The sequence below is a fragment of the Ochotona curzoniae genome, unplaced genomic scaffold, assembly GCF_017591425.1.
Source record: "Ochotona curzoniae isolate NIBS_2020 unplaced genomic scaffold, NIBS_Ocur_1.0 contig_2210, whole genome shotgun sequence".
Lineage (NCBI taxonomy): Eukaryota > Metazoa > Chordata > Mammalia > Lagomorpha > Ochotonidae > Ochotona > Ochotona curzoniae.
The window spans coordinates 42,531,487-42,546,066 of NW_024465369.1; the positions used below are offsets into that span (position 1 = coordinate 42,531,487).

General features: G+C 38.8%; 1 protein-coding gene across 2 annotated transcripts in view; it reads left to right on the forward strand.

Annotated features, from left to right (window-relative positions):
* Positions 1 to 1,785: 1,785 nt before the first annotated feature.
* NUP35 (nucleoporin 35) overlaps positions 1,786 to 14,580 on the forward strand; it is a 45,684-nt gene continuing 32,889 nt past the window's right edge. For both annotated transcript variants that reach the window (XR_005883019.1, XM_040971826.1), the window contains exons 1-4: positions 1,786 to 1,899; positions 5,343 to 5,513; positions 7,338 to 7,465; positions 12,515 to 12,575. Coding sequence is in view for 1 of the 2 variants with exons in the window: in XM_040971826.1 (XP_040827760.1) it covers positions 1,860 to 1,899; positions 5,343 to 5,513; positions 7,338 to 7,465; positions 12,515 to 12,575 (400 nt within the window). In the remaining variant the exon portion in view is untranslated. The remainder of the gene's footprint in view (positions 1,900 to 5,342; positions 5,514 to 7,337; positions 7,466 to 12,514; positions 12,576 to 14,580) is intronic.

Below are 14,580 nucleotides of genomic sequence, written 5' to 3' on the forward strand. Positions count from 1 at the left end.
TAAACACAGGTGAACCAAGGGAAACAACTTTGATAAGGCAAAAAGCTATCAATTTAAAAAATCCCAAGCATAGTAAACAAAACCTCTGATCAAGCACTATTACATAAGTTAGAGTCTCTTTTTCAATTCTCCAACTTGCACACTATTTTGCTACTTCATCTTCGTTGTTTACAATTTGGCGCAGTTTTCCAACTCTGCTCCTTCTCTTAAACAGATTCTCTCTTGTATCTGTAACCAAATGTATCTTTCTATTAAATAAAAATGAAAATATGCCTTCGAGATTTGTTTTCAAATTACTGTGCATTGCTCTCAGGGATCTCTCTAGGTCAATATACACATTTATAAATCAAATTCATCTGATTCTTTTAATCAAGGTTTATTCTTTTTTGGTTGGTTAGAGTACACTTTGTATGTAAATTCCTTCACTGGTGAATCTTTTTTGATAGCTTAATGCTAACAAATGAATTGCTGTGTACTACTGGGCTGAGTGTTGGTCTCCCCAAATAGTCACACTTTAACTTTGGGAACCTGTGAACATTACCTTTTGTGACAAAAAACGTTTTGCATAGCTGATTAATTCAATCATCCCAGCTGGGTATTGAAACGGGAAAATTGTCTTGCATTATGTGGTGAGCCCTAAATGTAACTTGTATCCTAGAAGAGGAATCCTAGGGCGTTTAGCTGCTTGTGATCCAAGCAGCTGCGGAGGCTGCACCAGGCAGGGCACTGCTGGAAAATGACATAGGATGGTGTAGAAGCTACAGGGAGGTGCATCAGGCAGCCAGAAAAGGCAAGGAAGCAGAGATTTTAGCCCCAAGGAAACGCACTTTGGAATTTTGGCCTCCAGAAGTATTGCAGACAATTTTGTTTTGTTTTAGGTTCCAAGGTTGTGGTGAGGAAGCATGATCTCTGAACTCGATTCTATCAGCAGTGATCCTATTTCTAAACCGGCTCAGCTTCTCACTGGCAGGGAGGTCGGAAATTGAATACAACTTACTTTTGTGGACACAATTCAATTCACATACATTTACAAAGTTGAGTTTGATCACTAAGTGGGCTTAAAGGTTGATGAGGGAATTGTTGCCTCATTCCAATGACGATTCTTGCCAGATTTGGGATTTTAGGGAATGTCAGAGCAAATAATGGATTATGAGTGGATTTTTAAGGAGAATTCATAGAATGTCCGTGGTGAATATACAAAAGAGGCTTAGCGAAAAGAAAAGCCAGTGGATGGCACAGGTAGGGGCACACGCGATTCCGTGGTGGGGGCAGGAGTGTGCATTACTGTCCCGTATTTACTCATTTACACATGGGTTTCTTAGTTTTCTCTCCATTTTACTCACGTGTAATAAAAGAATGTATTACAAGTTGTGCTAAAGAGTTAAATTTTGCCTATCTTACAGTTTAAAATAAACAATAAAGTTACACACCTCTTCGAGAAATAAGTCACGTGCCAAGCCTAGAAATCGAGACTGGCGAGAGGCCCCAATTGTCCCTATGCCAATTTTCACAAGTGTTACTCTGAAAAACACATGACAAAACACTAGCAAAACACATAGTTGGGGAACAAGTGAGAAAAGAATCAATGCTTCTTTGAAACTCAGATACACACCCATCAGAAGGCTCATCAACGTGACGAATGTTCCTGGAACCACAATTCTATCCCACAGCTGACAGTCCTAATAGAAAAACTTTCACCATCGATTGCCCTATTCCAAAATGGCTCCCACATCCACAGCCTAAGAAAGGCGCGTGTCCGGAAGTTACGTCACGCCACAAGGTAACGCGCCGCGGGGACAGCTTCCGCCATTTTTGAAAATTGGGAGCGTCCGGGAATAAAAGTAGCAGCCGCCGGGGCGATGGCAGCATTCGCTGTGGATCCTCAGGTGCCCACGCTGGGTGAGTGGAAAAGTGCTGCTTCTTGCCAGCTCTGCCATCACTTTGCAGCCGTTGAAAGCGGGCAAGGCCGGAAGGCAGTCGCCGGGTTCTCGTCCGCTGCTTTGGTCGGCGGGGTGCTGGGGAGGGAGCTGCAGAGTCTCCCCAGATCCCGAGGCCGCCGGGGTGGCGGGCGTCGTCACCTTGTGGCTCCCGAGGCTGTGGGCCCTGAGAGGGTGAGCAGCCGGCCGCCTGGAGGTGCGGCCCCGAGCCCCTGAAGGCGGAGCTGGCAGGGGGGTCCTGGGGAGGAACCTGCCCGGCTGGCACGTGGGTAGGCGGCACCCGGCCGTGGGTGCTCCCACCTGGCCGAAGTCCTGTCACCCGGCCATGGGTGCTCCCACCTGGCCGAAGTCCTCTCACCCGGTTGTGGGTGCTCCCCTCTTGTCCGGCGTCGCGTCACCCGGCCGTGGGTGCTCCCCGCTTGTCCGGCGTCTCGTCACCCGGCCGTGGGTGCTCCCCACGGAGGGTGACACCCAGCTGTGGGACGTCTAGCACCCAGCCGCCACAATAATAAACACGCTGTTCAGTTTTCCGCGGTTTCCCACGCTTCCGGCTTTGGGAAAGGGACTTGGCTGGGCGAGGTCACGTTATGATTTTGGAAAGCTTTGTTGAAGAAAGTCTTTGAAGAAAAAAATATACCAAAGTTGACAACCTGCTTATCTTCCTCCACCCCTTTTTCTTTGTTGAGTTTTGCTGTAGAGTTTCATTTTTTTTTTTTTTAAGATTTGAAGGGCAGGTATTATCTGTTTGCAAAGTTCTTTGACTTCAACTGTTTTTAGCGTGTCAAAAAAAAAAAAAAGAGGCAGGACATCAATGTTGCGGATACTCTGCTACATTAAACTTTTGTCCTTATGTTGACTTGGTTTATTTTTTCCTTTATTTTGGAGATAGGAAAGCTATTCGTTTTCAGTTCAGAGTTTTCTGATTCAGCACGCATTGTGGAGGGCATGTGTGTTGGGGTTACAAATGTCAGGATTCTCTTCACTCCTTGTTGCCTGGCCAGAAATCTGACATTTGCGGATATAAGGCCATTTTTGGCAGATATGCTGGTGTAGTATTTTTCCTGACAGCTGTTGCTGCGTTAAGAATAAGGGTTTAACAAAACGTACCTGGGTAAGACAGTAGACATTTTAAAATAATTTAGGAACACAGAGCGTGAAATGGAACTTCAAGCTTGAGGAATCTGTTGGCCGAGCTTGGTCTTTAAGTGAAATTCTAGCCTCAACCGAGGTTAGTGACCTGTTAAGAGACTTGCATGCCCTTCTTATCGTTGTATTTCTGAGAATGTTAAGAATTTTTATTGACTTATTACTGTATTTGTCATAATTTGGGGAAGGGGGTTTGCAGAATGAAGGTAATTTGCAGTGTTATCAAAATTTTTGTATGTTATTATGGTTTTCTAAATGTTCAGTATGCTTTTGTTACTTAATGATTACAGTTTAGCAAATGTTCTTTCGAATTACATAGTATCATGTAACATAGTAGCTAGCATAGGATAAGGTAATTACAAAGTAATTTTGCTTTATGCATTTCTTGAGTACCTACCTTTTCTCTTTTTGCCTTTTAAAAAAAGGTTTATTTTTATTGGAAAGGCATATATACAGATAGGAAGAGAGACAGAGAGGAAGATCTTCCATCCACTGGTTCACTCCCCAAGTGACTGCAACAGCTGGAGCTGAGCCAATCCGAAGCCTGGAACTTCCTCAGGGTCTCCCACGCAGATGCAGGGTCCCAAAGCTTTGGGCAGTCCTCGCCTGCTTTCCTAGGCCATAGGCCGGGAGCTGGATGAGAATCGGGGCTGGCGGGATTAGAACTGACACCCATATGGGATCCTGGTGTGTTCAAGGTGAGGACTTTAGCTGCTATGCTATCGTGCCTTTTTTTTTTTTTAACACTTGTGTGATCACAACTGTGATAACTTAGAGGAAGAGTAATCAAAAGTTATTGGATAGCAAGAAGCAAAATACCTGAGGTTATTTAGAAGTTACATAGCAGTTAATGAAACTTGTATAGATCACGTATCAAGTATGGTACCTTACTGCTATGAATCAAACTCAGGCTTGTCATCTAGTTGAGAAATTAAGTCTTCGTTTTACACTTTAAACACTTGGTTTTGCTGTTGTAATAAACTAATGAAGGGATGGATCCTGGGTGATAGCGCAGCGAATTAATTCTCCACTTGGGACACAGTCCTGGCTGTTCCACCTTGCATCCGGCTCCCAGCTGATGTTCTGGGAACAGCAAAAAGATGATCCAAATCCTGTCCCCTGCACACAGGTGGGAGATCTGGAAGAATCTCCAGGCTCCTTGCTTCTGACTGGCCCAGCTCTGGCCATAGTGGGCATTTAGTGAGTAAACCAATGGATGGAAAATTTCTGCCTTTTCTTCTTTCTCTGTAACTCCGCCTTTCAAATAAAAGTTTTTTGTTTGTTTTTTTAAAAGAAGCTAGTAGAAAAACAATGGCTAGTATTTATTGAGTGCTCACTGTTTATTACTGGGCCTTGTGCTGTACTTGCTATGATTGTGATAAAATCTCTGAGTGGATGCCACTTTTACTGCCCATTTAGCTGAGACAACTTGTTCACAGTCGTTTCTTCTATGGTATGATTCTGCTCTGAAAATTTAAGAATAATTTATAGCTGCTTTATTTTTTTGAGACTATCCTGTAAATCTTGAAGATTAATTTTGAATTGTTTGTGATGCATCAGTTCTTTCCTAGTATTACATAAGAGAAATTTTATTGATCATAGTATTCCTTAATAATGATCTTTTTTAAAGATTTATTTTTATTGGAAAAGCAGATTTACAGAAAGATCTTCTGTCTGCTGATTTACTGCCCCTCCCACTCCCCCACACAATTTGTCTGCAATAGCCAGAGCTAAGCTGAGTGGAAGCCAGGAGCCTGTTCTGGGTCTCCTGGATGGGTGCTGGATCCCAAGGCTTGGGGCCATCCTCTGCTGCTTTCCCAGGCTGCAGGGAGGGAACTGGAAGGGAAGTGGAGCAGCTGGGACATGACCAGTTTGTGCCCCAGCACCCATATGGGATCCCAGTGAGAATTTAAACATTGAACCATCACTCTGGGCTTTCTTATATAAATCTTTAAAAAATTATTCTGTTTATATTAAGGATTATTTTAGATACTAAACTAAATATATTTAGTTTAAAAATAAGTATTGATTTTTAAACCTGTTAAATTATGTAAAAAACTGTACACTGTGAAATATGAATCCAACAGTTTTATATTTTTCTAAAATTTTTATTGATTTTTAAAATAAATTCAACAATAGTCCTATATAATACGTAAGAGTAGTGAATGCATTTTCAAAATTATGCTTGTTTTTTTACACCTTTTTTATATGACAGAGCTATGTCTCTGAGTCGTTTTATGTTTGTTTTGATTCATTTAGGATCTGAGCCAATGATGCTGGGCTCACCTACATCTCCAAAGCTGGGAGTTAACGCCCAGTTCTTACCTGGATTTTTAATGGGGGATTTACCAGCTCCTGTGGCACCGCAGCCTCGATCAATCAGTGGTCCTTCAGTAGGAGTTATGGAAATGAGATCACCTTTACTTGCCGGTATGTGAATTGCTTCAGATAGTGTAATAGCATATCATTTCACATAGTAGAATTTTACATGATTTGGCACAATATTCATCCTCACCTCCATGTTTACTTAAGAAAGTTAAACAGTACGTCTATAATAAGCAAACCCATGATTTTAAGGCTCTTGATGTAGAGATATTAGCGTTATACATTGTAGTTTAATACACCATGCATAAAAGTGTATAAGCTGAATTTAATTGAATCTAAAATACCTTTGGTTGCAAAAAAATCACTATTATTCTAATAGCTTCCACAATGAAGGAAAATCCCTAAATATGGCAGAATTCCAAAATGCCACTGTTTAGAACATTTTCCTACTTTAGAGATACTTTAAAAAATATTTATTTGAATGGCAGAAAGTCTTCTTTTTGATTCGCTTCCTAATAATATAGTCCTTTAACTTCAGCTGAATTCAGTAATTTGTCCTAAAATGTGAGAAAAGCAGGTACTCATTAAGATTTTATTTGAAGTTTTATAGCTATGAATTCAACTCATAAGATTCTTATTTTTAGTGTGTTTAATTAAAATACTTTGGAAACTGGCAGAATGTATAGTTGTCATCACAAAGTCTTGTAACTACATTTGTGACAGGTCTTTTTTTTGTTTTTAAAATCAAGACTGTCTTAAAAGATAACTACCATTTTAGTTGAATGGTGAGGAATAGTTATAAAAAGGAAATTTCAATTTTCAGTTAATTTTTAAACATGTTTAAATGGACGCTCTTCTTACTTTAATTGTTCTATAAAGTGTGATTTTGTGTAAGGTGGTTTATTCTAATTTTTTCAAGATTTATTTATTTTAAAGGAAGAACAGCAGAGAACAAGACATTTTCCATCTGCTGGTTTACTTCCCAAACAGCCCAGTGTCTGGGTTAGATCCAGGCCACAGCTGGGAGTTGGAACTCCATTTTAGGCTTACTGTTTTAGGAACATTATTTTCTGGATACTTTAAAATTTCAAATGTGTAAGTGTAGTCACTGTATGTTAAATTCCTTTTTTGAGCCATGTAGTGTTTTAATCATTTTATTATCTCTATCATTTCATTTCTAAAAATCAACTTAAACTTGTGAATGTCCATTTTTTTCCAAAGATGGAACAAATTACATGATTAGCCAAAGCTTGCTTGTTAGTGGTGGAGCAGTACTTTAAGCCCTAGCTAATGTTTTCTATAGTGTGTGCTCTAAATATCTTTAGGTATATTCTCTAGGCTCAGTCACTGTGTTTTTACAGAGGCCTTGGGCTGCAAAACTGTTCGAGTTGCATGCTCTCTGACTTAAAAAAAAATCTTGATGTCGTGAAAGTCCTTTCTCTGTATTTTTATTATGTATTTAAATGTATTTCTATTGTTAGAAATGTGAATAGGCTCTGACAGTTGTAACTTTAAGAATTTTGTAATTGTTTAGATATACATAGAGTGGATCTGTTTAATACCTAAGGTGAGAAATGAAGTGAAGCTGTATATTGAAATGTTAAATATTTTGTAAAGAAAGCAAAATTCCATGTGATTTGCAAAAGCTACAATTGATATTGCTTACTTGTTTTGAGACCTGTTATACCAAGCACAGACTATGCATCCTGTGTGGCCATCACTGCGGGCTTGTTATTCCTGCATAATTTTGAGTTTCACCCCACACCTTCTGAATTAGTCTAAATTTTAACAAGCTTCCCCAGGTGACTCTTATGTCTATTCAAAGTTTGAAAAGTATTATGAGAGTCAGTACTTCAAAACCTAAATAATTAGCAGAAAAGTGAAAGATTATTTACTTTGTCACCTGATTGTATGCTTTGTATATTGTAGGAGGATCACCACCACAACCAGTTGTACCTGCTCATAAAGATAAAAGTGGAGCTCCACCTGTTAGAAGTATATATGATGACATTTCTAGCCCAGGACTTGGATCAACACCTTTAACTTCAAGAAGACAGGTGATATACTTATTCTTATGGTTCACTTTAATTTCAAGATTTTATATGGCTTAATAAGTTGAAGTGAGGATTAATAATTTGAAAATTTTCCCTGGGGATCTGTTTCGGTGTAATAGTGATATACAGAGGAGGTATTAAGTACGTTTATCAAATTCTGCTTAAACTGTATTGCTGTGAAGTGTGCTTAGAAATATAATGGGACCCTAGTAGGTAGTTCTCTGCTTTATCTACCTACCCATATTGAACTTACTAAATACACATAAGGAATATGACTTAAGTCATTCTAATTGTTTCAGACATGTGATAATTATATGTAATTTTGTGAAAGAATAAATATAGATTCTGGGTTTTATCTGGATATAGAGCACTTGGTGATGACTGAAATCTTTGTTTTATTACGATCAATATCATTATCTTTTTGAAGTTGTACTCGCTATTTCTCTTATTTTTCCTGGGCTGATCAGTGTGTTCCTGCTGTAGGTGTTCTGATGGTGCTACTAAGGTTTGGGTTGTCTACTAAGTGTTCTACTAAGAACTAAGTGTTCTTTTCAGTCATGGATTCTGTTCCAGGAAGAAATTCTGTGTTTTGATGACACCAACTGCTGTAGGAACATATCTTTTACTTGTGAAATGCTTCCTTTTCTTTCACTGACTTACTTATTTATTTATTTTTAAATTTTATATAACAGGAGTAGATTTCTTATTTTTCATGATAACAGGCTTAGAAGTGCTGGGATCCTCTTTCCCCCTGGGCTGTAAATACTCTTCTTATTTCTCCCCAAGTTGTCATAGTAATGTAGTTATTCTTCACCGTTACAAGCTTAACATTCTGAGATATAAATATGTAAGTAAAAGTTAAGTAGGGGCCTGGCGCGATGGCGCAGTGGTTAAGGTCCTCGCCTTGCACACCCCGGGATCCCATATGGGAGCCGATTCTAATCCCAGTGGCCCCGCTTCCCATCCAGTTCCCTGCTTGTGGCCTGGGAAAGCAGTCAAGGATGGCCCAAAGCTTTGGGACCCTGCACCCGTGTGGGAGACCCAGAAGAGGCTCCTGGCTTCGGATCGGCATAGCATGGGCCGTTGTGCTCACTTGGGGAGTGAGTCATCGGATGGAAGATCTTCTTCTCTCTCTTCTCTGTATATCCGCCTTTCCAATAAAAATAAAATCTTAAAAAAAAATTAAGTAGAAATCCTACTGTTACTTGGGAGTAAAGATGCATGCTGTATACAGCCTAATGAAATACTTCAGTATCCTGAGCTTGTAACTTATAATGTATTATCTCATTTGGTCCTCAAAATGAATTTGTGTGGTAGCTAATGTGTCCTTCATTTTATTATTGATGAAACTAAGGCAATGAAAGTTTACTGTACAAAGGATAGGGTAGCTAGTCTATAGCAGAGCCAGCCAGACACCTAAAAAAAGGTTTACTTATTTTTGTTTGAAAGGCCGAGTTACAGAGAGAGAAGAAGAGGAAGAGGGTGCTCCAGGCTGCTGGTTCAGTCTCCAGATACCCACAATCTCTGAATCTAGGAGTTGAGAATTCAATCCAGGACTTGGTTAATTGAGGCTTTACCTACTGCTTTCCAAGGTTTGCATTAGGAAATTGGACCCAGGAGCCAGAGGTGTGTTTTGAACTCAGGTGCTCCCACATGGGCAGATCCTAGCCTATTTTTTTTTTATTACATTGTATTATGTGACACAGTTTTTTAGGCACTGGGATTCCCCCTCCCCCTCCCCCAACCCTCTCCCCATGGTGGATTCTTCCACCAATCCCAGTCTATTTTAACTGCCATTGTGGCCATTTGTAGAATGAACCAGCAGACAGATCTCCGCCCTCCTAACTGCACACACCCCCCCCCCCCCCCCCCCCGTCGTCCTCTGTCCTCATCTCTTCCTCTTTGGAACTCTTTTTTTTTTTTTTTAAAGTAACTAAACCTTTAAGGAAAAAAACAGCTTTGTCAAACTCCTGTCCCATCCTAGGTAGTTTTGAATTTAGTAGTGATTTTAAGAGCCCTGCAAGGTTACTGCTGCGATAATTCTTGTCAGTTGAAAGGTAGGGTGGATCTTTTTTCTTTCAAGTAGAAAGTAATCACTTTAAAAAATTTTTTTTATTACCTTGATACATTTTTGCAGGTAGAGATTCCCCCCTTGCCCTCTTCTCCCTCCCCATTTTCTTCTACCACCATTCCCTCCCAGCATTTTCTCCCATATTATTACAGAAGTACAGTCCTTTAGTAACAGTTATAAGATTAACATTTTGCTATTTAACCACATTATGAAATTGTGGGTGTAAGACAAAGATGACAATCTAGTATAGTACTGTAAGGATATATTTAACCTTTTCACTTAGAGTTGTTTATTTGGGAGTAGAGAGACGTATTGCAACGTATCTAAAGGAAGAAATAGCTTTTTTAGCTATACGTGTTCTGTCACTGTTGTAGAATTTATAAATAAAGTGTTAGTTAAATTGACATGTTCTCTGCATTAAAATACTTCTGTTTGATATACTTGTAATATCTGTTACTTTATCTAAATCAAATATAGAGCAGTAGAGCATTTAAAGGTTAGAAAGCATCTTTCAGAGAATTTTGACTAATTGTATACATGATATGTGTGACATTCTAGGCATGCTTGTTAAGCAAAGCAGTGTGTATTCAGTGTTAAACAAGATTCCTTTCTCTAACAGCCTTTTTTTTTCCTGTCTAATACAGTAGCCATTAGCTGAGTTTGGTAACTTGAAATGTGCCTTGTCCCAGTTGAGATGCATTTTAAGTATAAAATACACACTGGAATTTGAAGACTTCATATAAAGTACCTAAATTTTTCATAATGACTACATTTTGGAATATTTTGATTGTACCATGGTGAATATTCTAAGATACTTTTAAAATGTGCATGGAAGGGCCTGGCATGAGGTTATGGCTCAGTGGCTAACTGCTTGCCTTGCACAAACCCATATGTGCAGCTTTTCTTGTTCTGGCTGCTCCACTTTCCATCCAGCTCCTTACATGTAACCTGGGAAAGCAGTTGATTCAGCAGCGTGTTAATGCAGACTCTGTGAGGCAGTGGTGACAGCACAGGTAATGAGCTCCTGCCATCCTAGAGGGAGGCCTCGGCACAGGTAGTGAGCTCTTGCCATCCTCGATGGAGGCCTCGGTGCAGGTAGTGAGCTCTTGCCATCCTTGATGGAGGCCTCAGCACAGGTAGTGAGCTCTTGCCATCCTCGATGGAGGCCTCGGCACAGGTAGTGAGCTTCTGCCATCCTCAAGGGAGGCGTCGGTGCAGGTAGTGAGCTCCTGCCATCCTCGAGAGAGGCCTCTGTTGAGTTCTTTTTCTTGGCCTTTGGTGCTTGTGGGCTTTTGGGAATTGAACTGATGGGAGCTCTTTGTGTGTTCTCTGTCTCCCTTCCTCCCTCTGTACCATTCTGTCACCCTCTGTCTCCTTCTCCCCCTTTCTGTCTCTCAAATAAATAGCCAAAGAGATTATGCTGGTTTTCGTTACTAATAAGTTGATGCATACAAGGAAAGCTTGCAGCTATTGCTGTATTCAAAAGACTTCTGAGTTATTTGTAGAAAATGTTTTTGACTTGAATATTATTGCTAGATTTGAGCCCATGGTAGTTACAACCTCTGAGACTTTGCTTGGCTTCTGTAATCATGGAAAAATTGTTAAAAATTCAACAGAAGGGCCTGTGTTGTGATAGTGGGTAAAGCTGCTTCCTACTTTGGGTCATTTCCTGGTTGCTCCACTTTGTATTCAGCTGCTTGTGAGTGACCTGGGAAAAGCAGTGGAAATTGATACAAGTGTTTGGGTCTGTCTCCTGGGCAGGAGAACCAGAGGAAACTTCTGGCTCCTGGCTTCTTGTTGCTGTGTTGGAAATGAACTAACAGAATCAATCAGTCAATCCCCCCTCTCTGTCCTTCCCCCTCCCTGCTAAGAGATTCAAATAAATAAATCTTAAAAACAATATTCATTTTTTATCTCCTAACCTTGATTCTGGTTGCTGGATAAAGCAACAGTTCAGATTTCTTTAGAGTCTTTCTAAAAACATTAGTTCTGTATGCAGGAACTTGAAAAAGTTACTAGAAAAATAGAATTATTTTGTGCAATGAGTTTTATTCTTTGTATTATTTTTCATAGTGGGCGTGTTCTTATGAGCTTTTTGAAGACCCCTCTTTTTTGAAGACCCCTCTTTTGAATGCACTGTTAAGTAATGTTGCACGAAAATAAACACTTAATTCTGTTTTCCATGGACTTGAAGTGTCCTTACGTATTTATTTCTCTTTTAAGACACTTATGTGTACTTGTGCTTGAGTGAGTGAGTGCTGCCATCTGTTGGTTCACTCCCCAAATGCCTGCTTAAGGAATGCTTGTTGGTGGCAGGAACCCAAATTACTGAGTCATCACTGCTGTCTCCCAGCATTTTCATCAGTGAGATGGTATCAGTAGGGAGAACTGGGAATTGAATTCCAGGAACTGTAGTGCGAGATATTTTTACACTGCTGGTCCCATCCTCACTTTTTTATTTGCATTGTGTTGTCTTGATTTATAGGATTTTGAACTGCTATATATTTTCTCATACTTAAAATGACTAGTATTTTTAATTCATTAGTTTTATATATTTCTGCTCATAGTGTTAGTGATATACTGGCATTGGCTAAACTGATTAGAATCTGTAAAATGTCATGATTAGTGAATATTTAAGAATAAAATTGTTACTTTTCTGTTTTTCTCTGAATTTGGTGATTTGAAGATTTATCATTGTCTTCTCATATTGTTTATACTGTTTATATGAAATTCTTTTTTAACCTAGTGTGACAGTTACAATATTCTAAAGGGTCTCACATATTTTGGGCTAATACTGCTCAATGTGAAAAAAAATTTTGAGAATACCATTGGATGCTAAGAATCTTTAGCACCTGCTATGAATTCAGCTAACTGTTGGAAATGCACATTGTTTGTTCTCCAGTTAGCTGAGTTCATAGCAGGTGCAATTTATGGTTAGAAAGTTGCATTTTTGACATTTTCTTTCTTTTTTTTGTGTGTAGCTAAATATTTCAGTAATGCAGAGTCCTGTTGTTGGAGTTACCACACCTACTTCAGGAACAGGTAAGCTTTCAACTCCAAAGACTGTGCTCTACTGAGAGAAAATAATTTGAGATATTTAGTGATAATTGTCAAAACTTCTTTATTTTCAACTTAGAGGTGTTCTCAAACTGTATTCAGAAAATAAATACTTAGCATTTTGATTTTCTAAATTTATGGGATAGTCTATATATTTTTTTAGAAGATTGCTTATTTACATGTTTTTGAAATGTAAATATTTGAGTGCTTGTGTACCAGGTTGTGGAAAAAAATGAGTAAGATAGATAATCTCTGCCTTTAAGAAGCCTATATTCAGAGTTTACATTTATGGCAGAAAAGGAAGTTGTAATAGTTAGGATGTAATGTATTTTTTGGAGGAAAAAGGCAGTGAAGGGGAGAACAGGACAGGAGCTTGTTCCAGTTAGGGCAGTTAACAGGCATGTTCTGAAGATAGTTGGGTTTCAGAGCATGGGAAAGCAGATATCACAATAAAGTGAGTCACACTAATTTTTTGATTTCCTAGCTCATATAAAAGTTACATTATACTGTGGACTATCAAGTGTAAGATAGTATTATATCTAAAAGGTTACCACCTCTTAATTATAAGATTGTTAATAAGTGCTAATAACAGTCATACTGAATCTTGTATTAGTGTTCTCTGCTGCCAAATTATGACAAACTTAAAAAAAAGTGCTTTAGGTGATACAGATATACTGCCTTAATGATCTGAAAGTCACAAGTTAGGATTGAGTCTCAGTGGGCTAAAATCAAGTTTTTGGTCAGGTTATGTTTGTTAAAATTTTTTTTTATTTTTAATTTCTTGAAGTTGTTCATATTTCTTGTGAACCCTTTAATATGCAAGGCCACCAATTTTGCATCTCTGACCATTCTTTTCTAGTTATATATTCCTCTCTAAGAGCCCTTATTTATTTATTGGACCCTTTTGGATAATTTGGGATAAGCTCTATTTTAAGATCACCTGAATAGACTTTAGTGAAGGGGAACCCCTTTTGCTTGTGTAAATTGTTTTATCTAAAGTGGACAATCCAGAGAGGAACTTCACCGTTCTTCCCAGCCTACCTCTCCTGCTTCCCTCATTTCTACCTGCCCTCTTCCTCTCTTCTTTCTTTTTTTCTCTCTGGTTTTTACAGTAAAACCCTTTGATTTTGTTTCGTAATCAGGTTTTACATTCCATTAGGTAAAGCTGTTAATACCTGATGAGTAGAAATAATAATACAAAGAACAACAACAATCAAAACAAAAAAATCTCCTGTTCCTCAGATGTGCAAATAAAGGCTGTGCACAATAGTTGGATTTCAGAATGTCACTCTTGAACCTATGGATTACGAGTTTGTACTTGTCTATTGGTTATCACAGAATAGGGCAAACAAGATACTTATCTTTTTGGAACTGGCTGCTTTTCATGAAACTTAATGGTTTCAGTTGCATACATTTTGTTGTAAAGACAAGATTGCAATTTTTAAAATCACTGAGTAGTATTCCATGGCAAATAAAATCCACATTTTCTTTATCCAGTCATCCATTGAAGAGACTCTGGTTTGATTCCATATTGTAGCTATTGTAAATTGAGCTGCTTTAAGCATTGGTACAGATAACTCTGATATACTGATTTCATTTTATTTCTTTTGAATAAATTATGAGAAGTGGACAATGGTCCTGTGGTAACCTGACCAGATTTGTTTTCAGATACCTGAGGAATCTTCACCTTTCATCTTGCTTTAGTTCACATTTCGACCAACAGTAGAAGAGTACCTTTTTGGGAACCTTTTTTAATCCAGGGACAATTGGATATTAATTTGCCAGGCCATACAAAATGTCAACATAAAGTTAGCCTTCTGTATTTATTGAATTTTAACTCCTGTCTGGTTGTTCTGGCAGGGCTAGACAGGTGATTTCTTGGACCAGTGAGCTGGATGCTCCCACATTCCCCACAGTTGTAATTTCTTCCACATTCTTAATTTCCCATTACCATGTGAGGCAGCACATTCACAAGTTCTGGGGATGAGTT